This window comes from Aplidium turbinatum, chromosome 4, assembly GCF_918807975.1.
Source record: "Aplidium turbinatum chromosome 4, kaAplTurb1.1, whole genome shotgun sequence".
Taxonomy (NCBI): Eukaryota; Metazoa; Chordata; class Ascidiacea; order Aplousobranchia; family Polyclinidae; genus Aplidium; species Aplidium turbinatum.
Window position 1 is genome coordinate 14011369 of NC_137475.1, and position 22303 is coordinate 14033671.

The 22303-nt window shown below is 38.2% G+C and overlaps 1 protein-coding gene across 1 annotated transcript in view; it reads left to right on the forward strand.

Moving 5' to 3' along the window:
- Positions 1-19153: 19153 nt before the first annotated feature.
- Positions 19154-22303, forward strand: part of LOC145768922 (uncharacterized) — a 65978-nt gene continuing 62828 nt past the window's right edge. Inside the window, exon 1 of the mRNA XM_082580527.1 lies at positions 19154-19236. Coding sequence (XP_082436653.1) covers positions 19176-19236 — 61 coding nt within the window. The 5' untranslated portion in view covers positions 19154-19175. The remainder of the gene's footprint in view (positions 19237-22303) is intronic.

A 22303-nucleotide genomic window follows, 5' to 3' on the forward strand; every position in this document is an offset into this window, starting at 1 on the left:
GTCTGCGTTATTGCTTTATCGTACCCTCTGTTGAATAAAAGTGAAACAAAGACTATCATTGTTATTACACTTTCCGAATTGAAAAAGCTTATTGTAGCTTTACTTATTTTGTTGTAAAAACACAACAGAAGTGACCACCATCAAATTTTCTTCTTGGTTTTTCTAAAATTAGCTTTTCTCCAGGCCTTAAATTTTTTATGAGTCCAATTTTTCGATTTGGACCTGGAGAGAAAAAATCGCTGCTTAATTCGAAAAGCGTGGGAACTGGTGGAGTGGATTGGTGTTCCAGACAATTGTTTACCAAATCAAACGTCATATAAAAACCGTTCAGGTCTACTGCATCTTAGCGTATTACGTCATGGAATTTTACCTAAAAAATGAGCCAAGATTGCACCATCGTTCGTAAGACTTGTATCACACCTGTTGAGAATTGCTTCACAATGTTTCACTATGACGTCACAGTAACTGCGTACGTGAGTTTGAGATATAGCAATGTATTCTAGTCATTCGTAAAATGGTTGCTTGAAAGTTGGTAGCATATTTAACTGTTTGCTTAGTGCTTGTCAGCTGGACGAAAATTCCGTCTTTATCTAAGTAGTTTGGATTGTAGTGACAAGTTTTTAGTCGTGTATCGCGTTGCATCTCATTTTCGATAGCCGCGGGCTAATTTTACAGAAATACACTTTTTGAATAGACGTTTCAAAGGAGTGTTTCTTTTTCGGTCATTACATACAGACGAACGGATCCGAGAATCTTATGTTACAATTTTCCCACGAAGAGATTATGGTTTACCGCTGTGACCAATTGGATCACAACATTAGCGATTGGACATCGGTCAAGAGAGGTATTAGACAAGGATGAGTGCTTTCCCAAGCTTTTTTTTGTTGTTATAACTTATATATAACTTATAGTGAGATCAACATCCGATGTCTTGAGGATGAAGTTGGTACAAGTGTTTGTAGAACTAACTTTAATAACATGGAATGTTCTGATGACACTGTCTTGATAGCAGATTCGGAAGAAAAAGTGCAAAATTTGTTGAACAAAATAGTAAGGAATTTGGGATGAAATTGAAGGAAAAGAAAACGGAAACAAAGCGACAAAAGTCATCATCAAGAAAAAAGAAAGTAAACTAAATTTCAATTTGTCAAATTAAAATAAATGTAAAAATCAGAAAGAATGTAAAACGTTTTCGATATCTCGGGACAGCAATAAACTTTGACGCAAAAAAAATGATGAAGAGCTTATAATAGCCTACACATATAGGCTATTGTTCCAGACAATTGTTCACCAAATCAAACGTCATGTAAAACCGTTCAGGTCTACTGAATCTTAGCGTATTACGTAATGGAATATTTCTAAAAAATGAGCAAATTGCACTATCGCTTGCAAGACCTGTAAAACATTGCAGCTGCAGCATAACATTACATCATCGTTAAATCTTTAATTACTTGAACAGGTGTAAGCCAAACTTAAACAGCTGCTTGAATAGCTTATCATTGCTTATCATTATTACGTCACAGTAGCTGCCTACGTGCGTTTGAGATATTGCAATGTATTCTCGTCATTCTTAAAATTGTTACTTGAGAGTTGGTCGCATATTTAACTGTTTTGCTTAGTGCTTGCCAGCTGGACGAAATTTCCGTCTTTATCCAAGTAATTTGCATTGTAGTGACAAGTTTAGTGGTGTATCGCGTTGCACTCCAAATTTACAGCCTTGGGCTATTTTTACAGAAATACACTTTTTGAATAGACGTTTTCAAAAGAGTGTTTCTTTTCGGTCATTGCATACAGACGAACGGATCCGAGAATCTTATGTTACAATTTTCCCACGAAGAGATTATGGTTTACCGTTGTGACCAGTTATTGCTCAAGCAAAAGCCACTTTCAACAAAATGAAATCAGTGTTGTGCAACAAGTAGACTATCTTACATATCCTTCTCAACTGCATGTGAATGAGAGTGTTATATTTATCCAATGTTTAAATACAATCCAGAAACTTGGACATTTAACAAAAGAATGACAAAAAAAATAAATGGTTTGGAGCTGTGGGTATTTCGAAAAATGCAGAGAATTTCTTAGACTAGCAAGAAAACAACAACCAGGTCTAACACAAATAACAAAAGACCGAAAAACTTGGAAACTTTTCATACAAGAGATAGTCAATGCTTGGATTCAAGTAGGCTATGACAATGAAAGAAAAAGTAGGTTACTTGATCTTTTTACCGAACTTATCAAAGATGTTCGGATTTACGTTTTCCAAGATCTTGATCCGACAAATACAAGTCCTGATCCAATGATTATGGAAATCTAAAAGATCCAGTCCTGATCCTGCAAGTTTGCAATATTGCGGTATGGACACTGGACAGTTTAGTCTACACATTGTGACTTTTCCATTGTTTTTAACCTGGTGTACAGAGCCTTTTACTTTTTTGTTTCTTTGTTTGCTTTTTGTTTCTTTGTGGACTGTATGGATTTTTGGGCTATTAGGCTATTATTACTCAAACATAATATATATTTCAAAAAAATAGTAGCCTACATAGGCTATTAAGTTATATTCAAAAATATTACAAAGTATAGTGTCATAGAAAAATTCCAAACTTATCAAAACCAGCGACATGATAGAAAATGAAACATTAGCTATTGAGGCACTGAGGTGCAAAACAATTTTGTTTCAAAAACGAGGTAGTATTATTGCAGAAAACAGGAAGTGATTTCTTGGTCACCGGTCAAATTGAGCTAATATCGGCTACGTTGTAAACATCGATGCAATGTAAGTGCGATGCTGATGCGATGCTCAATTCGTGGATACCTTTCCACATAGAACTTTGAACAAGATTTTTTGCAATTGCAGCCACATAAGCAAACAACTGCTTGGAAGTTAAACGTCTTTTTTTTACATATAGTCCAACATTGAAGTGTCAGATTTTCAAAGCATTGGTTAATGAGTGGACGTCGGTACAATAAGGTTGATGTGTTTATTTCTTAAACCAAGCGCGCTGAATCCGACTTTTACAAAATCGGAAGAAGTTGCAAAGCTTTTCGCTTCTGATAATTATCAAATCTGTCAATTGTAGAATCTACTTTTGCACATGGAAGGATATTTGAAATAGTTAAGTACGGTATTGAGATTTAGACATTTGAATTTGTCACGCATAGCCTACAAGAAATGTTGAGCAAGAATGGTTCAAATCTATTTTAATGAAACAGCCTCAGTGCAATGGTCGGCGTGTATAGTTACAAACTAAAGAATTGAATAAAACTGTAAGTTGGCTACTTTGCTAGAATAATAAAGCTTTGGTAGAGAGTTAGCTTTGTTGAACCACAGAGAAATAAAACTAAGTAACTTCAGCGGGTTTAACATGATGTATTACATACACAAATATAACATAATTAAAAATAAACTCTAACGTTTTCGACACGCACGTGTGTCAGGAATTACATATCTGCAATATACATAAAATGAAAATTGTAAGGTAAATTTGACTTTGCACTATAACTGTAACTGTATACTAACAACACTCCAGACTGAAAAGCACAAACTGAACGAGTGACACAGGAATAATTACAAATAAATTATACGGTGGAAAACAGATCACATGAGGTGTAAACTACAGGCATTTGACAAACAAATTAGAACACACATAAGAGGAACGATAAGCCACAGGCGAATAACTGCCGGTTGAGAGACGGATTATTACGTTTGATTCTTAAGGCTTCCATGATCTTTATAGTCTGAAATTCAGATCTGCCTCGTGAGATGATCTTAAATTGGTCGATCGAGACATTGTCAGTGCACATTTCACAAGAGACGATGTGCTCTTTAATTGCACTTTTGGTTGTTAAGTTTGGGTTTAAGTGCACCCCGGCCCTTGTCAACAAATGTCTGGTTGACATACCAATGTATGTCTGGTTTCCGTCACGCAAACAACTAAATTTATACACAACATTCGAAAAAAGAGCAAAGGGGGTAGGCGACTTCAGTTGAAAATATTGGTGCACTTTGAATGTTTTATATACAAGATGAATGTCACATGAAAATTTCTTTTTAGAGTTTCTTTCTAAATAGAGTTTATTTTTAATTGTGTTATATTTGTGTGTGTAATACATCATGTTAAACCCGCTGAAGTTACTTAGTTTTATTTCTCTTTGCTAGAATAGCGCAATAACCATATTTAGTATTCAGTTTAGTTTAATGTTTAGTTTTGGAAATAAAGATTACCTTCCATTCATTGCAATACAACAGAAGTATTTTGTGATATGTTATGGTTTAAAATTGTTTATCTTTACTGCATCTTTGAATCAAAATTATCACGTTTTTACGTATTTAATAGAATAAAATCTAACTATCGCTCTGGTGGGTTTTACGCTACTGACCGGACACGTGCTCTGGAATATGTAGCCTGCTTTTCCTTCCGACTCTGGCCTAGAGGCAGAACATCGGATCCAGCCCCATTAAAAAAAATTTAACAGGTACATTGTACAAGAACAGATCTAGCGACTGAAGTCACCCCACTACATTTGGAGATCTCGGATCACAGTTGTTCTTTGAAGTTCTCTAGTAGTAAACTGATGGAGGAGATCTGCCTGACTATCTGAGCTGCTATTATGCTGCGACGATCTTTGTCCATTACTAGTTGGTCTGTTTGCACTGTCTAAGTACCAAAGGATCGGTCAACAGTCTCAATATTTTATTAGAAATCGATTTCATGAGAGGCCGTAGCCCTCGTATCTTCAGTATCGTATGAAACAAGTTACGGTTCGTGCGAAAAAATTGATATATATACACACTATGACGTAATAAAAATAAAACAAAAGCGAAATGAAAGTTAAAGTTTTTAGAGTTTTTAAAGTCCATAAAGTTTTTAAACTCAAGCAACAATTAGATTGTAGTAACTATGGTATTTATGTAGTAACTTGTAACGTATGTAGAAACAGTACGTGACGTACGTCGGCCAAACTGTGAATAAATTTTCTGTTCGTTGGACAGGCCATCGTATTATAGAGTTATAAAACAAAGTAACTTCAGCGGGTTTAACATGATGTATTACATACACAAGTATAACATAATTAAAAATAAACTCTAACGTTTTCGACACGCACGTGTGTCTTCATCAGGAATTACATATCTGCAATATACATAAAATGAAAATTGTAAGGTAAATTTGACTTTGCACTATAACTGTAACTTTATACTAACGACACTCCAGACTGAAAAGCAAAAACTGAACTGGAGTGACACAGGAATGATTACAAATAAATTATACGGTGGAAAACAGATCACATGAGGTGTAAACTACAGGCATTTGACAAACAAATTAGAACACACACAAGAGGAACGATGAACCACAGGCGAATAACTGCCGGTTGAGAGACGGATTATTACGTTTGATTCTTAAGGCTTCCATGATCTTAGTCTGAAATTCAGATCTGCCTCGAGAGATGATTTTAAATTGTTCGATCGAGACATTGTCAGTGCACGTTTCACAAGAGGCGATGTGCTCTTTAATTGCACTTTTGGTTGTTAAGTTTGGGTTTAAGTGCTCTCCGGCTCTTGTCAACAAATGTCTGGTTGGCATACTAATGTATGTCTGGTTTTATTGTCATGTTTCACGCAAACAACTAAATTTATACACAACATTCGAAGAAACAGCAAAGGGGGTAGGCGACTTCAGTTGAAAATATTGGTGCACTTTAAATGTTTTATATACAGGCAGTGGCGTAGCAGCCACCTGGCGGTTCTGGCTCTGCGCCAGGGGCGGCAGGCTGCAAAGGGGCGGCAAAATGAGGCTGCACAGTGCACACAGCACGAGAAATGAAGTAATGCAAAAATAAATGAAATAATGCAAAAATGCCGGGTGCATAGCCGAGTGGTGAGAACCCTGGAACGGCAATCAAAAGGGCGCCGGTTCGACACCGCTCGAGCATGCGGCTGTGTCTGTGGCAGGACACTTAAAGGCATGCCTGAAGGTGGACACGAAGATTGGCTTCCTTGCTTTCCCGTCCACTTAATCTAAATCTTCAACCACCGGGTGTAAGCCTGGATACGACTAACAAAAAACAAAAAACAAAATGAATAAAGACAACAAGGTGGACTTTTTGGGGTTAGCTGTGGAAATTGACAGATTTAAGAGGCTAGTGCAAAGCAGGGAAACCACGTTTGATCGTAATGCAACAGCGTTTGATGTTTTACACTGGTTAGCTAAATCACACCTACTTGATTTGACACCATATTTATGCTTGTGTCTATAGAAAGAGACTACGTTCAAAAACTTGATTTGAAGATATTATCGCTGATTTTGCTTCGGCAAAAGCTCGAAAAGTTCAATTTTGAGGCGGCTATTGATCTTTTATTTGCCTAATACATTTGTTGTCCATTTTTTGTCTTTTATTTTTGGCCTTAACGCTGAGACAGTAGGTAAGGCTTCTTTCTCAAGCATTATAGAACTTCTGAGACGCGGCACATTATTTGTAATTATTTTTATTGAAAAGATTGCTTGAACATGAAACTATTTCAAAATTTGCTGCAATGTACTTAGGGCGGCATTTTCAACGAAAGCCAGGGGCGGCAGCATATGCTCCTACGCCACTGTATACAGGATGAATGTCACATGAAAATTTCTTTTTTATAAGTTTAGCTAGGTTTTTTGCAAAGATTGCTGAATCTTTTCGTAAAAAGGGTATACAGTACTAATAAAATAACTAAAATCTACTTCTTCAGGCGTGTCTTTTGGTTCATCAGCCATGAAGGTGTTTAAGACTTTATTGAAAAAGTGGGAAGGATATCCATACAACAGTTGCTTTGTTTTATTTCTCTATGATTCAACAAAGCAAACTCTCTACCAAAGCTTTACCATCGTAATATCTGGAATAAATTTGACCTCTCTAAAAATAATGACTGTGCAGCTTTACTTAAGCATTTCGCCAATTTCTATGATCTGAGCAATAAACCGCCTCTGTCCAACTGTTTCAGTGTTACTTTTCTTGAACTACCTAGTTTAGACCGGCTTGACGCTTGTGAGGACAAGTGGCTTCACAAGATCAAAGCCACCATCAATATTCAATCCATGATTTTACCTGCAGTGAAATAATTTGTGTATTTTCTAACCTATAGTGTTGACTCCACTGCTATTCATTCCCGTGGCATTCACACTTTGTTTTATAATTATTACGTCATAGCGTGTATACAGTAATTCAATTTCTTCGCAGGAACCGTAACTTGTTTCATACAGTGGTGCCACAGCTGGTGATTTTTCACTAGATCTAGTGATTTCCAGACTGACCTAGTGACATAGTTACTTTTTGCTGTTTTCGGTGCAATCTAGTGATTTTTAGTCAAGTTAAGGTGAACAGGTCATTTTTTTATATTTTAATAATAGAATTTAAAATACTGCTATAATAGTAGACAGGTGGTAAGTGGAGCTGTCTGATGGAAATTGACATTGAGTCTGAGAACGATATTTCGTTACAACTTACAAGAAGACCATTACAAAAACCACCCTAACCATTACAAAGCTAAAGAAGATAATTGTTGTTGGTGGTAGCTGTGAACAGTGCCGGTCTTAGGGTATTTCGGGCCCTGTGCGGAATATGCTTTGCGGGCCCCAATGACAATGATCCAATTCAGTAGCGTAGCTAGGTATTTTGAAAGGGGAGGGGGTGGTTTGACGGTCCGCGGGCGAAGCCTGACGGCGTGATCGCCGAAGGCGCCACCCAGCAGCGGGATCTGCGGGAGCCTCCCCCAGAAAATTTTGAAAAATTACTTTGTATTTGGGGCATTCTAAGAGCATGTTCAACAAAACCTTGGGTATTAATATTACTGTAAAATGGTTCTGTCCGGTGGCATAGCAAAAGGATAAGATTATGCTTTCTTTGGCATTTTTCTGAAATAAAGCTATGTCTCTATGTTGAGTCTGGATGCAACCTATTTCGTCCCTGAAAAATTCGTACCCCGATTTCGTACCCTGAAATCGAAGTAACAAAATCAAATTTCGACCTATTTCGTCCCCTGAAAAGATCGAGAGAAATTTTGAAATGTTTGCGGCAACTCCGATCAGCGACTTCGGCTCTGTTGTTTTTTTTCTCAATTTTTTCAGGGTACGAAATAGGTTGCAGCCGTTCAATCTCTATGTTTTCTTGTTGCTAATTTCTTTGTTGAATTTTTCCATTGGAAATGACAAAATTACTGCACTTTCTGAGTAAATTTCGGGCCCCCTAATTTGCGGGCCCTGTGCGATCGCACGGTTTGCACACCCCAAAGACCGGCACTGCTGTGAAGCTTTGCTATTACAAGAACCTCTCAAAAACAATAACAGAACAATTTCGTTTAGACATTCTTTTATATTTGGTGGAACTGTGTAAGCAAATTAAACAAAGATTTGATTTGTCAGATTCTTGTATGTTAGCAAAGCTAAAAGCGTTGGATCCAAAAGTTGCTACATCAGCCACAGGAGGTGTGAGATTGATTGAATCTTTATCCTCGGACTTGGAAAGCTTCTTGTAGAGCTTAATCCTGGCAGTTTCTCATACTTGTAGAAGCTTTGAATAACTGACGCAGGCCCGGTCACCTAGATTGACAGAGTGAAGTTGCCGGTTGTTGAAGTGTTGTTGCCGGGGAATTATTCCATCCATTAGATGCAGCTGAATAGAGAGCAGTCCTTAAAATGTGTTGCTCAAGCGCACACCCCAAGAGTCGAACCAGCGCCGCTTGATATTGAAGCTTCTTCGTTTCAGAAGTGAAGCGCTAACCAATTAATTGAGCTATCGGAGATCAATTATATCACCTGCCTGCAGCTTCCCATCCTTGGTCTCTGCTTTTTGTATCTAATTTTTTTTTCGTTCATGTATTTATCATTTTCTGTCGTAGGCCTACCCACAAAAAATTTGCTGTGTATTGCTGTAATGTTGATTATGACCTGATTTTCATTCATTCTCAAACGATTTTAAGCAAGACTGTTACTTCCTCGCAACCATTTTAAATCTAGTGATTTTCTTTCCAATCTAGTGATATATTTTGGTGATTCTAGTTATTTTTGAAAGGTAAGCTGTGGCAGCATTGGTTTCATACGAGACTGAAGATGTGAGGGCTACGGCCTCTCATGAAATCGATTTGTAATAAAATATTGAGACTGGTGACCGATCCTTTGCAGGGGCGCCGGAAGCGGAGGCAGGGGGGGCGGATGCCCCCCTGCCTTCAATTTTTCTGTGGATGGGGGGTAGGGGGGAAATGGTGCCCTTTTAAGGTCATGTAAGCTACTGCACATTTTGCAATACGATATAACAGTTTCAGCAATTAGCTTTTAGCCTAATTATAATCTTTCATTTTTGCCGCAGAATAATATTCACGGCACAAAATTCTGTATCACAGTAGGTAATTAGCCTACATCATCATAACATGGCATGATGCCCTCCCATGCCGTTGTTCTTTGTATACCGGACACTTGTATCATTACTCGATGATGAGCTGATGGATGAGCATTATTGCTATATCTTATCTTAAAACTTTAAAAACAATTGGCCTTTTCACAACAAAAGTGCCCTTTTTTCATAATCCTGCCCCCCAGTCAAAAACCGTTCCGGCGCCCCTGATCCTGTGGTACTTAGACAGTGTAGACAGACCATCACAGTTGTTCAGTAGAAAGAGCAAGTTATTGTTAATGGCAAATGTTTGCATCAAAAATTCAACGGCTTGCATCTCCAAACGTCATTGAGTTTGACGTCAGAATGTCATTGAGCTGATAGGTACTACGACAGTTTATCGAAAGACAGTTTATCGAACGACAGTTTATCGAAACGACAGTTTATCGAACGACAATTAATCGAACGACAGTTCATCGAAATGACAGTTTATCAAAACGACAGTTAATCGAACGACAGTTTATCGAACGACAATTTATCGAACGACAGTTAATCGAAAACCTAACCCTTAACCACTAAGCCTAACCCCTAACCTAGCGTTACCATATTTGAAAAAGCAAAATTCCGGACAGTGCATGACTATTTTCATGAAACCGAAATGCTAAAGCTGCAAACGTTGTACGATACTCATGCTAAAGCGCCAGCTACCGAAATGAAAAGTATTGTCTTCTGCCACGAGCAGAATCTCACACCAGGCAGGGTAAGCAGTAAGCACTCTCTAAATATAGCTACGGACCGTCACTGAAAAAAATCTCAACTTCAGAGTGAAAAATAATAATGAGAATTAGGTTGTGCCAAAAAGGAAGAACAGCAATTACATGCTTAAAACAAATTAAAGACACGCTTGTAAGTCAAGTCACTACAAATTTACTCTTCTGACCAGTGACGATCGGTGAGGGAAAGCAGTGCTTACCTGAGCAAAAATTATGCAAAATATAATGACTGAATTCTAGGTTTAACTTATTATTTTTATCAAGTCTATTTTAACTTGAAAATTACTGTGTTCGTGACTAGAATTACTCGTAACGCTTGTGAGTAGTCTAAGTCCTCACCAAACCGCATGTCTTGCCTATAAATGCCAATTAACGCAAACGCTTTTGTCAGAAACTATCACTGAAGCTCCAGGGAAATCAACTTTCAAAGTTGCTTTCCCAGGTTCAAAAATGTCAAAAAACGCCTTCGTTTTATCCAATCTTCAATCGTTTTGCAAAACGTCACCAGCTGCTTAGCCAATCAGATGTGTTATGGTTATGGCATGGTTAGTTGTGCTTTCCCAGTGACATCATGCGTATCTCATAGCGGCTGCTTTTGGTTTCAGACGAAACGAATACAACCTCTACGCATGAGTGATTTGCGCGCTTGTAACTATAGGCTACTGAGTACGCTGAAAATAAAGCTGGTTCTCTTACCAAAAAAAACATAGATTCTACAATAAAACATGCAATTCCAAAGGGTACATTAACCAACCAGTAGGCTACTGAAACAGCACAAGTGTTTTTTAAATTCTTTTGGGTCAATAGACTGACATCACAAGTTCAGAGCAAATTTACTTGTGTTCTTCAAGAATGGACTAGCTTAATTTATAGGCTAATTATTTGCTCTTTACTAGTGCACCAGTCCAATGCATGTCTTAAATGCTTACAGATGACATTGACAATAAGTTTTTGTGCTCAGTCTAAAAACGCAGCCAACATTCTAGACTAGTCCCAGTTTGATTGATTGATTAAATCTTTATCCTCGGACTGGGAAAGTCCGAAGATTTTGTTTTGGAAATGCTCTCAGAGCGCACCAAATTGGAAGAGTTTTTCAAAATTTTCTGGGGGAGGCCCCCCGCTGGAAGTGTTGCCTTCGGCAACACGCCTTCGGGCTTTGCCCGACGGTTACGCCCTTCGGGCCTACTACCTTGCTGCAGCATATTTCCAAGTTGCTTTCGCAATGGTTTAAGCCACCGAACGTCACTGCTTCTGGCCATGCATATTTTTCTGAAGATCTAATTCTCTTCAATAGGGCCTTGTGTGATTTCAAAAATGAGAAAATTCACTAAAGCACATATCTTTGAAATTATATTGAAGAGTCAATATGCCTTTCATAGTGTTCCCGACAATTTTGTTCACCAAATCAAACGTCATATAAAAACCGTTGTGGTCTACTTAACCTAGCTGGCATCTTACGTCATGGAAATTGCTAGAAAATGTCCAAATATTGCACCATCGGTCGTAAGACCTGATGAAATATTGCATCACTACCTTTGAACAACGGTTTGAATTGCGTGACAATGTCTTTCATTATTGCGTCACAGTTACTGTCTACGTGCATTTGAGATATCGCAAATTATTCTAGTCATTCGTAAAATTGTTTGTTGGAAGTCAGTCGCATATTTAACTGTTTGCTTGGTGCTTGCTAGCTGGACAAATTTTCCGTCTTTTATCTAAGTAATCTGTTCTGTAGTGACAAGTTTTAGTGGTGTACGGCGTTGCATCCAATTTCGACAGCTTTGAGGCTATTTTTACAGAAATAAAATTTTGAAAAGACGTTTCGAAGGAGTGTTTCTTTTTCGGTCATTACATACAGACGAACGGATTCGGGAATCTTATGTTACAATTTTCCCACGAAGAGATTATGGTTTACCGCTGTGACCACATAGTTGCAACGCTCAACTTGATAAAGCTTAGATGAAGCTAAAAAAAAGACCAGAATAAACCAAATTGAAGCAGAAATACATTAAAAAATAAACTAACATACAATACTGATAAATCGCATTACGACACATGAAGCTAAACAAAAAAGACCAGAATAAGCCAAATTGAAGCAGAAAGAAACCAAAAAATTTGTTCGAGTGAAATAATCACTGCAACGAACCAAATACCTGACGTAAAGTATGTTAAAAAAGCAAATTATAAACCAAAAAAAAAAAATAATAATAATAAACCAAATCGAAAAATAATAAACGAAACGGTTGCAAAATAAACCAGATTTGGTTTTAAAAAGACTAAAATGGTAACACTGACTTCTAAGTGGTAACCATCATTGATAAGGAAAACGCTCTGTTACATCATAATTTTGTAGGCTACAACCTCGTAGTAAAAAAATGCACATGGTACGAAATAACAATGTTCTGGATTGGCAGTGTGCACAGTACGATTGCAGATGCAGTAAAATGAACTGGCTGAGCGAATTTTCTAGGACACCCCTAATTTACAGGATTATTCCCGCAATTTTAATTCCCCCAAAACGCCCATCATAAAATTCCGGACATTTGAGCATTTTTTTAAATTCTTCCCGGACGCAAAATTTAACCCTAAATTCCGGACATGTCCGGAATTTTCCGGACGGTATGGCAACCCTACCCTAACCTTAACCCTAACCCCTAACCATTATCCCCTAACCCTTAACCCCTAACCCCTGAGTATTCCATTGCATATGTGCTTCGTCGTTCGATAAATTGTCGTTTCGATAAACAGTCGTTCGATGAACTGTCGTTTCGATAAACAGTCGTTTCGATGAACTGTCGTTTCGATGAATTGTCGTTCGATGAACTGTCTTTCGATAAACTGTCGTTCGATGAACTTGTTGTATTTCCGTTTGATTAACTTAGATATACCACACTTTAATAGATTACACACAGACCACTTTATTGTACTTTCTCTCTGCTGAATCTATCTCGTGTCTAGTCTCGTAACAGTCGCACGTAGTACAAACGATAGGCTAGTGAAACGTAACAATGGTTTCTATGACGAAACACTACATCCCTCCTTTTTTTTAAAACTTCAAAATACGGTACAAATCATATAGTTAATGCAGCTTTAACATTGAAAAACAAGAACATGAATGAGCTTTTATAAACTGGTAGGCTACAGCTACACTTTAGTGGCGACTCAATTACGAAACAATTGGTGACACAAACGGTATGTACAACTGTACATAGAAACATCAGATCAGGCTATTACTATTTCGACGATATGCCTTAATATGCAAGTATGAAGCAAGACATAAACAAATAAGAAAATTGTTAGTATGTGGTAGGTTACTCCAATACACGTAAAAACAGAACTACACAATATTACCACATACAGTAAACATGTTTATGTGAGAACATAGTCATTAAACCTTGTTGGTTTAGTTATACAGCGAAAAGATCTACGTTCTGGCATTTGTAAACGTGGGGGTGATAGATTCATTGAATCTGATTCATCGACAGTGACTAGTGGTGAGTCGTAAGTCTCACTTTCACAAGGACTATTGTCTGGACTGATATACTTCTTAAAGAAAGACGAATTACGTTTTAGTTCAATACCATCTTTATCCATAACAGTAACCTCACCCTTTTCTTTCGAGACAACTGTTTGAGGGACAGGTTTAAATGTAGGAGACAATTTAGAAGTTTTAGGATTTCTAACTAAGACTTCATCACCCATTTTTATTTCCGACTCTACAGCCCCCCTTTTTTCGTCAGCATAGCTCTTACTTTTCAATTTGTTCTCCCAATCACGATCTCTGACTTCTTCGTCGAACTGTTGTGGCTCACGACACAATTCTGGAAGTTTCGTTTTCATTTCTCGTCCAAACATCAAATAGTACGGAGATGCACCAGTGGATGACTGTGGTGTCGATCGATAAGCCATCAGGAATTTACTGATCTCCTCTTTCCATTCTTTTCCGTCCACATGTGCAATTCTGATCGCTTTCATCAACGTTCTGTTTTGTCGCTCCACCTCTCCATTTGCTTGTGGCCACAATGGCGTCGACTTTTCATGCTTTATGCCGTACTCGGTTAAGAAATTTTCAAACTCTGAAGAAACAAATTGTGGCCCATTATTAGTTCTCAAAGAAACTGGCACACCGAATCGTGCAAACACAGGCACAATTGCGTCTATTATTTTCGTGGTGGTAGTAGACTTCAAGACAGCTATTTCATAGTACCTACTGTAGTAGTCTACAATAACTAAAATGTTTTCACCGCTTGGCAACGGTCCAAGAATGTCAGCAGAACAAGCTTGCCATGGACCGTTCGGAGGAACCACTCTTGTCATCGGCTCCGGTCTTGCACATTCGCTTGTCACTTGGCAACCATGACATTTCCTACACAACTTCTCTGCATCACTGTCCATTTTAGGCCACCACACTTTCGTGCGTAGTCTATTCTTAGTTTTAACGATTCCCTGGTGTCCTTCATGTGCGAGCTCCAAAACGCGTTCTCGCAAAGACTTTGGAATTACTAGTCGTGTTCCTCTTAAAATTAATTCACCATAACAAAGTTCATCCTTGACATGTAAATAGCTAAATTGAGAACACTTTGACCAATCGCCAGATTTGACATATTTTTGAATTTCTTCAAACTCCTTGTCACGAGCAGACTCTCTTTCAATTTCTAGCGGTGTTAATGCAACTGGAGTACTGCTTATTGCTACTAACCTCACAAAATCGTACTCTTCATGCGAACCGTCTTCTTTTGATTGTGTGGAGTTGAGTCTTGATAAGGCATCTGCAATGTTCGTACGTCCCGGTCTGTAAACAACTTTGAAATCATAAGCTTGTAACCTTAAAACCCATCTTTCTATTCTGGCAGAGGGTTTGGACGTTTTGTTATAAATAAACTGTAAAGGTTTATGATCTGTTTCCAGCTCAAATTCCTTCCCAAACACATACAGATTAAAGCGTTCACATGCCCAAACTAACCCCAAAGCTTCCTTTTCTGTTTGGCTATAACGCTTCTCAATGTCAGAAAGACTCCTTGACGCATAGGCAATTACGCGCCATAACCCATCCTGTAGCTGTGTAAGAACAGCTCCTAAACCGACTGGTGATGCATCTGCAATAATGCGTGTCTTGCAATCGGTTCGGAAAAATGCTAATGCATTAGCTTTGGTCATCAATGATTTCAGTTGTTCAAAAGCTTGTTGCTGCTCCTGCTTCCACTCAAATTTAACTTCTTTCTTTGTCAGATCAAGTATAGGCCTAGCGATCGTAGCAAGATTTGGAATAAATTTAGAAGAGTATTGAACCAATCCCATAAATGATCTTGCTTCACTTGAAGTTTTCGGTGGTTCTGCATTCAGTATTGCTGCGACTTTTTCCTCGCTAGGACTGACACCTTGCTTGCTCAGATTGTGTCCAAAAAACGTCAGCTTCGGTAAACGAAATTGGCATTTATGTTTGTTCAAGGTTAATCCGGCTTCCTGTAGTTTTTCTAAAACATTAATCAATCTTTGGTCGTGTTCTTCTTTGTTCTTCCCGTACACAATTACATCGTCTGCGATGTTGGCTACTCCTTGGCATTTCTTCAACACATCGCACAGAATCTTTTGGTACTTCTCTGGAGCGGAATTGATTCCAAACATCAAACGTTTATAGCGATACAGTCCTTTATGCGTCACAAATGTTGTGATGTAACGACTTTCTGGCTCTAACATAATTTGATGGAAACCCCACTTTAAATCGAGTTTACTAAACATAGTGCTACCATTCATTCGATGCAACAAATCTTCAATTGTTGGAATGGGATGTCGTTCCCGGATGATTGCTTCATTCGCTCGACGCATGTCTACACACAATCGTACATCCCCATCTGGCTTTGGGATAATAACAACGGGTGGAACCCAACCTGTAGGTCCCTCGGGAACTTCTTCAATGATGTCTGCGTCGAGTAGGTCTTGCAATTTGCACTCAACTTTACCCCTAAGTTGAAATGGAACTTTACGTACTGGTTGAGCCACGGGCTTTACCGATGTGTCAATGTGTAACTTTAATTCATAATTTTTTAAAAGTCCCACCCCATTAAACAGTTTAGGGTAACTATCAAAAACATCATTACACAGATTGTTTACACGTGAAGGGCCAATATGCAATACACTTAATTTTTCTGCAGTATCTCTACTTAAGAGACTAGGTGCATCACAGTTAACTACAATAAAATCAGTTACACAGGCACAGATAGTATCCTCACAAATTACTTCTGCAGTAAAAGTACCTAGTGTAGGTAACGGTGTAGTACTCCCATATGAATACAAAGATTTAGCTGATTTCCGACATTGGGCAACAACATTACGACATTTTAACCATTCCCAAATATCTTTACTAATCACATTACTGGCAGCACCTGAATCGATCAAAACATCAGATAATTTTACACCACCAACTTTCAAAGTTATTGTACAAGAGTTCTTACGTGTCCCTTGTAAGTTGAAAACTTCTTTGTTGCTCTCCTCGTTTCCTGCGAAAATAAAAGTCTTTCCTTCTTCTTCCTCCAATGTATTGGTATTGGACTTACGCTGCACTGGTCTCCGCAACGGCGTATTCCGATTCATCTTGACGTCAGAAGGATATTGTGACGTCACACATCTATTCGTTCGGGACCGTGTTCGACATTGTAAAGCAAAATGTCCGACTTTGCCACATTTGTTACATTGCTTGCCTCTTGCTGGGCATTGTTGATCAAACTTAAAATGTCCAGTCTTACCACAAGCAAAACATACTTTCCCTTCCTTCTTAATTGAAGGCAATGCGCGTCGATGCTCTGGGTGGCGCACTTCGTTGACATGAACTGATGACGTAGGCTGCATTGTCTTTAATTGATTTTCGACATCTTCATGAGCTTTTGCAATAACTATTGCATCATTCAAAACTAGATTATTTTTTTCGAGCAACTTCCTTCTCAATATGTTAGAAGCACATTTTTCAATAACTTGATCTCGAATGTAGTCATTTCTATTGGTTCCAAATTCACACAACGTTGCTTGCTGGCGCAAACGGCAAATAAATTTATCAATTGTCTCGTCTTGGGCTTGCGTCAGCTGTCGAAACTTGTATCTTTCAAAAGGAACATTACATTTAGGCAAAAAGTACTCATCCAAAATTGCTAGAGTATCATTAAAAGACTTACTGTCGTCATTTTCGTCCACGAGGCTGAAATAAACTTCTTGAACCTCTTCTCCAGCTGTGTGTGACAACAACGCTTGCTTTTGTTTATCGTCTGCGATTCCTTTGCTGACAGTAAAAAGAGAAAATGACCTTTTCCACTGCTTCCATTTTTGTCCTAAACCATGTGGATCACCTTGCACTTGAAACGATTTGAAACTGCCTAGTTCGCAGACCAGCGGGTTGCTTCGGGCTACAGTAACTTGTTCAGCCATCTTTCACTTAAATCCTCGTCGCCATTGTTGTATTTCCGTTTGATTAACTTAGATATACCACACTTTAATAGATTACACACAGACCACTTTATTGTACTTTCTCTCTGCTGAATCTATCTCGTGTCTAGTCTCGTAACAGTCGCACGTAGTACAAACGATAGGCTAGTGAAACGTAACAATGGTTTCTATGACGAAACACTACAGAACTGTCGTTCGATAAATTGTCTTTCGATAAATTGTCGCGTCACGGAGCTGATAGGATTACTTCTGTTTTGGTTTTCAAACTCTGGGCTGTTTGCAACCGAGAAGCATTGATCCATTTTTTAGGTATAAGATAGTAAGTTACATTAGCTAAGCTAAAATAGCATCTGATAACACAACTGTTTAACGCAATCTAGCCTATTCTTAGCTGGCCTGGATATTTTCGCACCCCTTGCTGTGTTTCGAGAAATTTTTGCTTTCACAATATGATAGCCTACCTATTTTTTACTTGAATTAGCTCTAATTGATTAATATAGCAACTGGCTTATTGTTTTTGTTTTTTTTCATTTTACTCGTATAAATTGTAAAAAAAATTCACCAACTTTTTTTCTCTCTTTTTTTAATTTCTATATATTATGCTACGAAACTAAGGTGTTGCGACCGTGCCACAATTTAAACTGATTTTCCTGCTTTAGTATCATGCACGTTATAACGTCCGCGTTTTGTCGCTTCTGCCTTTTTGTAGACCTCTGCTATGTTCGGCACATAGCCTATTATTTTTTCGTTGTGATGGTCAGAAATAGAAACAAACTGAACTGAACTGAGCTCTGCTTAGTGTTGCGCATATGCGTAGCCAGGGGGGGGGGGGGGGCGAAAGGTGCCATGCCCCCCCTCAAAACTTTTAAAGTTTGGATTCCGAAGTTGAGCCCTTTGTTGAAAATACTGTATACGGCAATAAAATTTATAGAAATTTATAACGTTTTCCAAGACATCTGGCTATTAACACCCCCAAGGACTTGTTTTAGACACACAGAAAGACACTAATAAATTTTGCAAATCGTAAATCGCGCAAAATTTACGCAATTTACGTTTCTTTTAACTAATTTGTGGAAGCATTTTCAGAATGGCTTACTCTGTTGGGTTTTTGTGTCGCTGAGTTTTTGGTGTTCTCTAATTTTAGCCGCAGATTTTGCCCGTTCGTGTGTAAAAGCTACCTTTAATAAGTTAATAGCTGTTTATCTGCTAATAAATTTTATTCAAATATTACCCTAAAAGTGTTTCCAGAAACCGCTATAATTCATTATTTAAGTGTAATTTTGCAAATAACCCCAGTTTCATTGCTTCCCTTGCTCAAGCCACCAGGATACGCCAGGCCACTGCACATCAGGTGGCGCTGGCTTAAATCAAACACTTTGTCGTTCTCTTCGTTCAATTCATCAAATATTTGGCCCCCCAAATTTTTTTTCTGGCTACGCCACTGGTGTTGCGCTTGGCATTGAGCAAAATTTTGTGGTATTAATACCACTTATCGTCGTTTTTTTCTGTAGTTTACTTTCGGCCACAGCAGTTTCTTCAATTAGTTTGGTGATTTAGTGGCTTAAATAAGTTTCTCAGTGATATTTGTCTGTGTAATTGCTTTGAAAAACTATGGCAAAAATGTGGCTGTGTTGCCTTGTGGTTTGTGGAATGCTCATTTCTTGTTCCATAGGTAAGCGCTGAAGTAGATTTGTTTACATTTTACAAACCATGTTTCAACATAAAAAAAATCTGAAAATAAGTGTCATGCAAAATTATAACTGATCGTCTTCTTATTGTGTTGTGGCTACTTCTTTTTATTTAGCTTTGGAGAAAGATGGATTGACACACAATGCGGAAAGAGAAACTGACAGATTTTTTCTTTTGATTAACTTTCTGCCTCAGTTAGGCTAGATCAGTGGTTTTCAACGGGGGCGTTTTGATTTTGCAGGGGGGCGGTATGATTACCTCGGCTTCAGGGGGGCGTTTTGATTATTAGGGGGCATAGAGGGCATCTGGTTTAGCCCATCTAACCGCCCAGCGTAACGATTTCGTCAAAGAGCTCGTATCTTCGTGGTAGCATTTCCTACCTCATAAGCCTACCCAGGGATATCTAGAGGAGGGGATATGAAGGCTCGCAGCGATTGCCTTATTCTCATGACACTACCAGGGCGGTAGTTTGTAGTGCTTTAAACATGTGGGTTTTTTTAATCGTAGAAAGTTTTGTAGTGCAGCTGGTACAATGAGCTACAGAAGACAGTTAGCAAATGTTACGTAGAGCATATTTAAAGAATACTTGTTTACAAAGACAGTTGAAAAGTTACCAGTAAGCTGTTTTTTTTAACAGAGCCTTTGCAGTAGGCTAGATGTAAAGCAAGTATATGGGTAGTTGAATTAACCAGCAACCATGAGCATGCTGTGAATATCCAGGCCTGATGCTAATAGCGCAATGCAAGTTATCATAACAAGATTTATTAAACTACTATCGGTGCCAATTGTCATTTTAAGATAAACACAGATTATTTACGATAAACAAAAGCCCTTCTATTGTCAGACGTAATAAAAGCCTTCGCATCCCTTTCTTTAGATATCCCTGGGCCTACCTTGGTGGAAAAGGGATTCAGCTGTGTTGTTTTGCTACATACCAAACAGCGAAACCCACTTGGCATATCCATAAGAGATGATCTTCGAATGTTTCTCTCTGGCTTTACACCGGATGTGAAGAAATTGGCATTTTCTCACCAAGCCCATCGTTCATACTGACTACCAGTAGGCCTATACTATTTTCATGCTCGCAAATATAGCCTATGTTTGCTTTTCATCAAAAATAGTTACTAGTCTCTAAAACCCTTACAGCCTGTTTCACCCTAAACAAGGGATCATCAAAAGGTCCTTATTCTAATAGAAAGAGAATTCTATTTGAATAAGGACCTTCTGATGATCCCCCTTTTAGGGTAAAACAGGCTGTAAGGGTTTTAGCGACTGGTAACTAGCCTATATTTAATGTAATTCACTCTGTTTGGCATTGAGCACTTTTTGTAGTATTAATAGTAGGCTATTTATTGTTTTATATTCGCTTTTCGTAATGGCTCATTTTTGTTGGGGCCCAGGGTGGCGGTAAAATTTTGCCAGTTCATGAAGGGGGTGTTGGGCCAAAAAAGGTTGAGAAACACTAGGCTAGATAAAGATGCGACACGTAGTGCAAAGAGAGAGTGAAAAAAAGGGACTAATGCAAAATTATTTCATTTATGTCAAGGGCTCGATTGCACCTTCTTCAACTTTCCTTTCCTCAAGCTCAAATCAAGAAGCATGAGAATAGCTTTTTGATTATTTTGTTTAGAGTTTAGACATAGCTTATAGGCTACTCCTTGTGAATTGTTAGCATCAGCCACGCACCTACCGTAACTCTTAAATCATTCTTGAAAAGCAATTATTATGAAAAATAAAACAGAAGTAATTTGGATAGTAGATGCAGGGATATCTAAAAAGGGGATACGAAGGCTCGCAGCGATTGCCTTATTCTCATAACACTACCAGGGCGGTAGTTTGTAGCGCATTAAACATGCATTTTTGTTTTTAATTGCAAAAAGTTTTGTAGTGCAGCTGGTAGAGTCAGCTACAGACGACAGTTAGCAAATGTTACGTAGAGCATATTTAAAGAATACTTGTTTGGAAAGACAGTTGAAAAGTTGCCAGTAAGTTGCAGCCTTTGCAGTAGGCTAGATATAAAGCAAGTAGGCTACATGGCAGTGGCGTATTTTCCATGCATGCAAGGCATGCACTGCATGCCTTACAATTCTGATGAAATCAGAAATTTTTTAGGGACAACGAATTTATGCGTAGAAATAGATAAGGTTAATAGCAAAACCTCCTCGCTCTCTTAATTTCAATATTTGAAACAACTGTTCGTTTTCAAACTTTGGTAACTTTGCTGACCCTGGCAACCCTACATGCTTTGGAGAGCTCAGCATGCGCTGATAATACAATTTGCCTATTCGCCGCTCTGTTACAACACTGTTGCGCAAAGGCGACCTAGGCATGCAGATTTGAAATTGCATGCAACACAAAAATCACAATCTGTAGAAAGGGTTGCCAGATTGGCTTTTTTACGACAAAATTTAAGAAATTTGACTTTTGAAAAGTGTTTGGCCGGACAATTTTTGTTTGGCCACTGGGCCTTTTTTAGTTTCCCGATTGGCATTTGTTTGGCCTTTTTTTCTTTTGGTCTTCATAGTTTAAGTCCTTGCGGCTTTCTATTGTAGATACTGTAACTCTAGGCCTATAGCCTACTGTGTCAAAGTTTTCAGTCAGATTTCGGCATTGGCGATGTCACAGAGCACCAGGGATCTTTCGGTTGGGTGGTTGGTAATCTAATCCTATTTCAGTTGGTCAGGTTTAAACTTTAAACTGGTATTCGTTGTATTGCATTGCAAAAGCTTTAGCCTAACTGGTTTTGAATGTTTAACATGGCATATAAAATTAAGGGTTATAGGCGAATTCTTCGTAAACAATTCTTCGTAAAGCATTTCTTCGTAAGCAATTCTTCGTAAAACAATTGTTCGTAAACAGTTGTTGGTGAAATGAAATCCGTAAAAGAATTTTTCGTAAAGCATTTCTTCGTATACATCAAATCTCCATTGCATGCACGAATAAATGCTTTGGGAAGAATTGTTTTACAAAGAATTACCTTTACGAAGAATTGTTTTACGAAAAATTGCTTACGAAGAATTGCTTTACGAAGAACTGTTTACGAAGAAAAC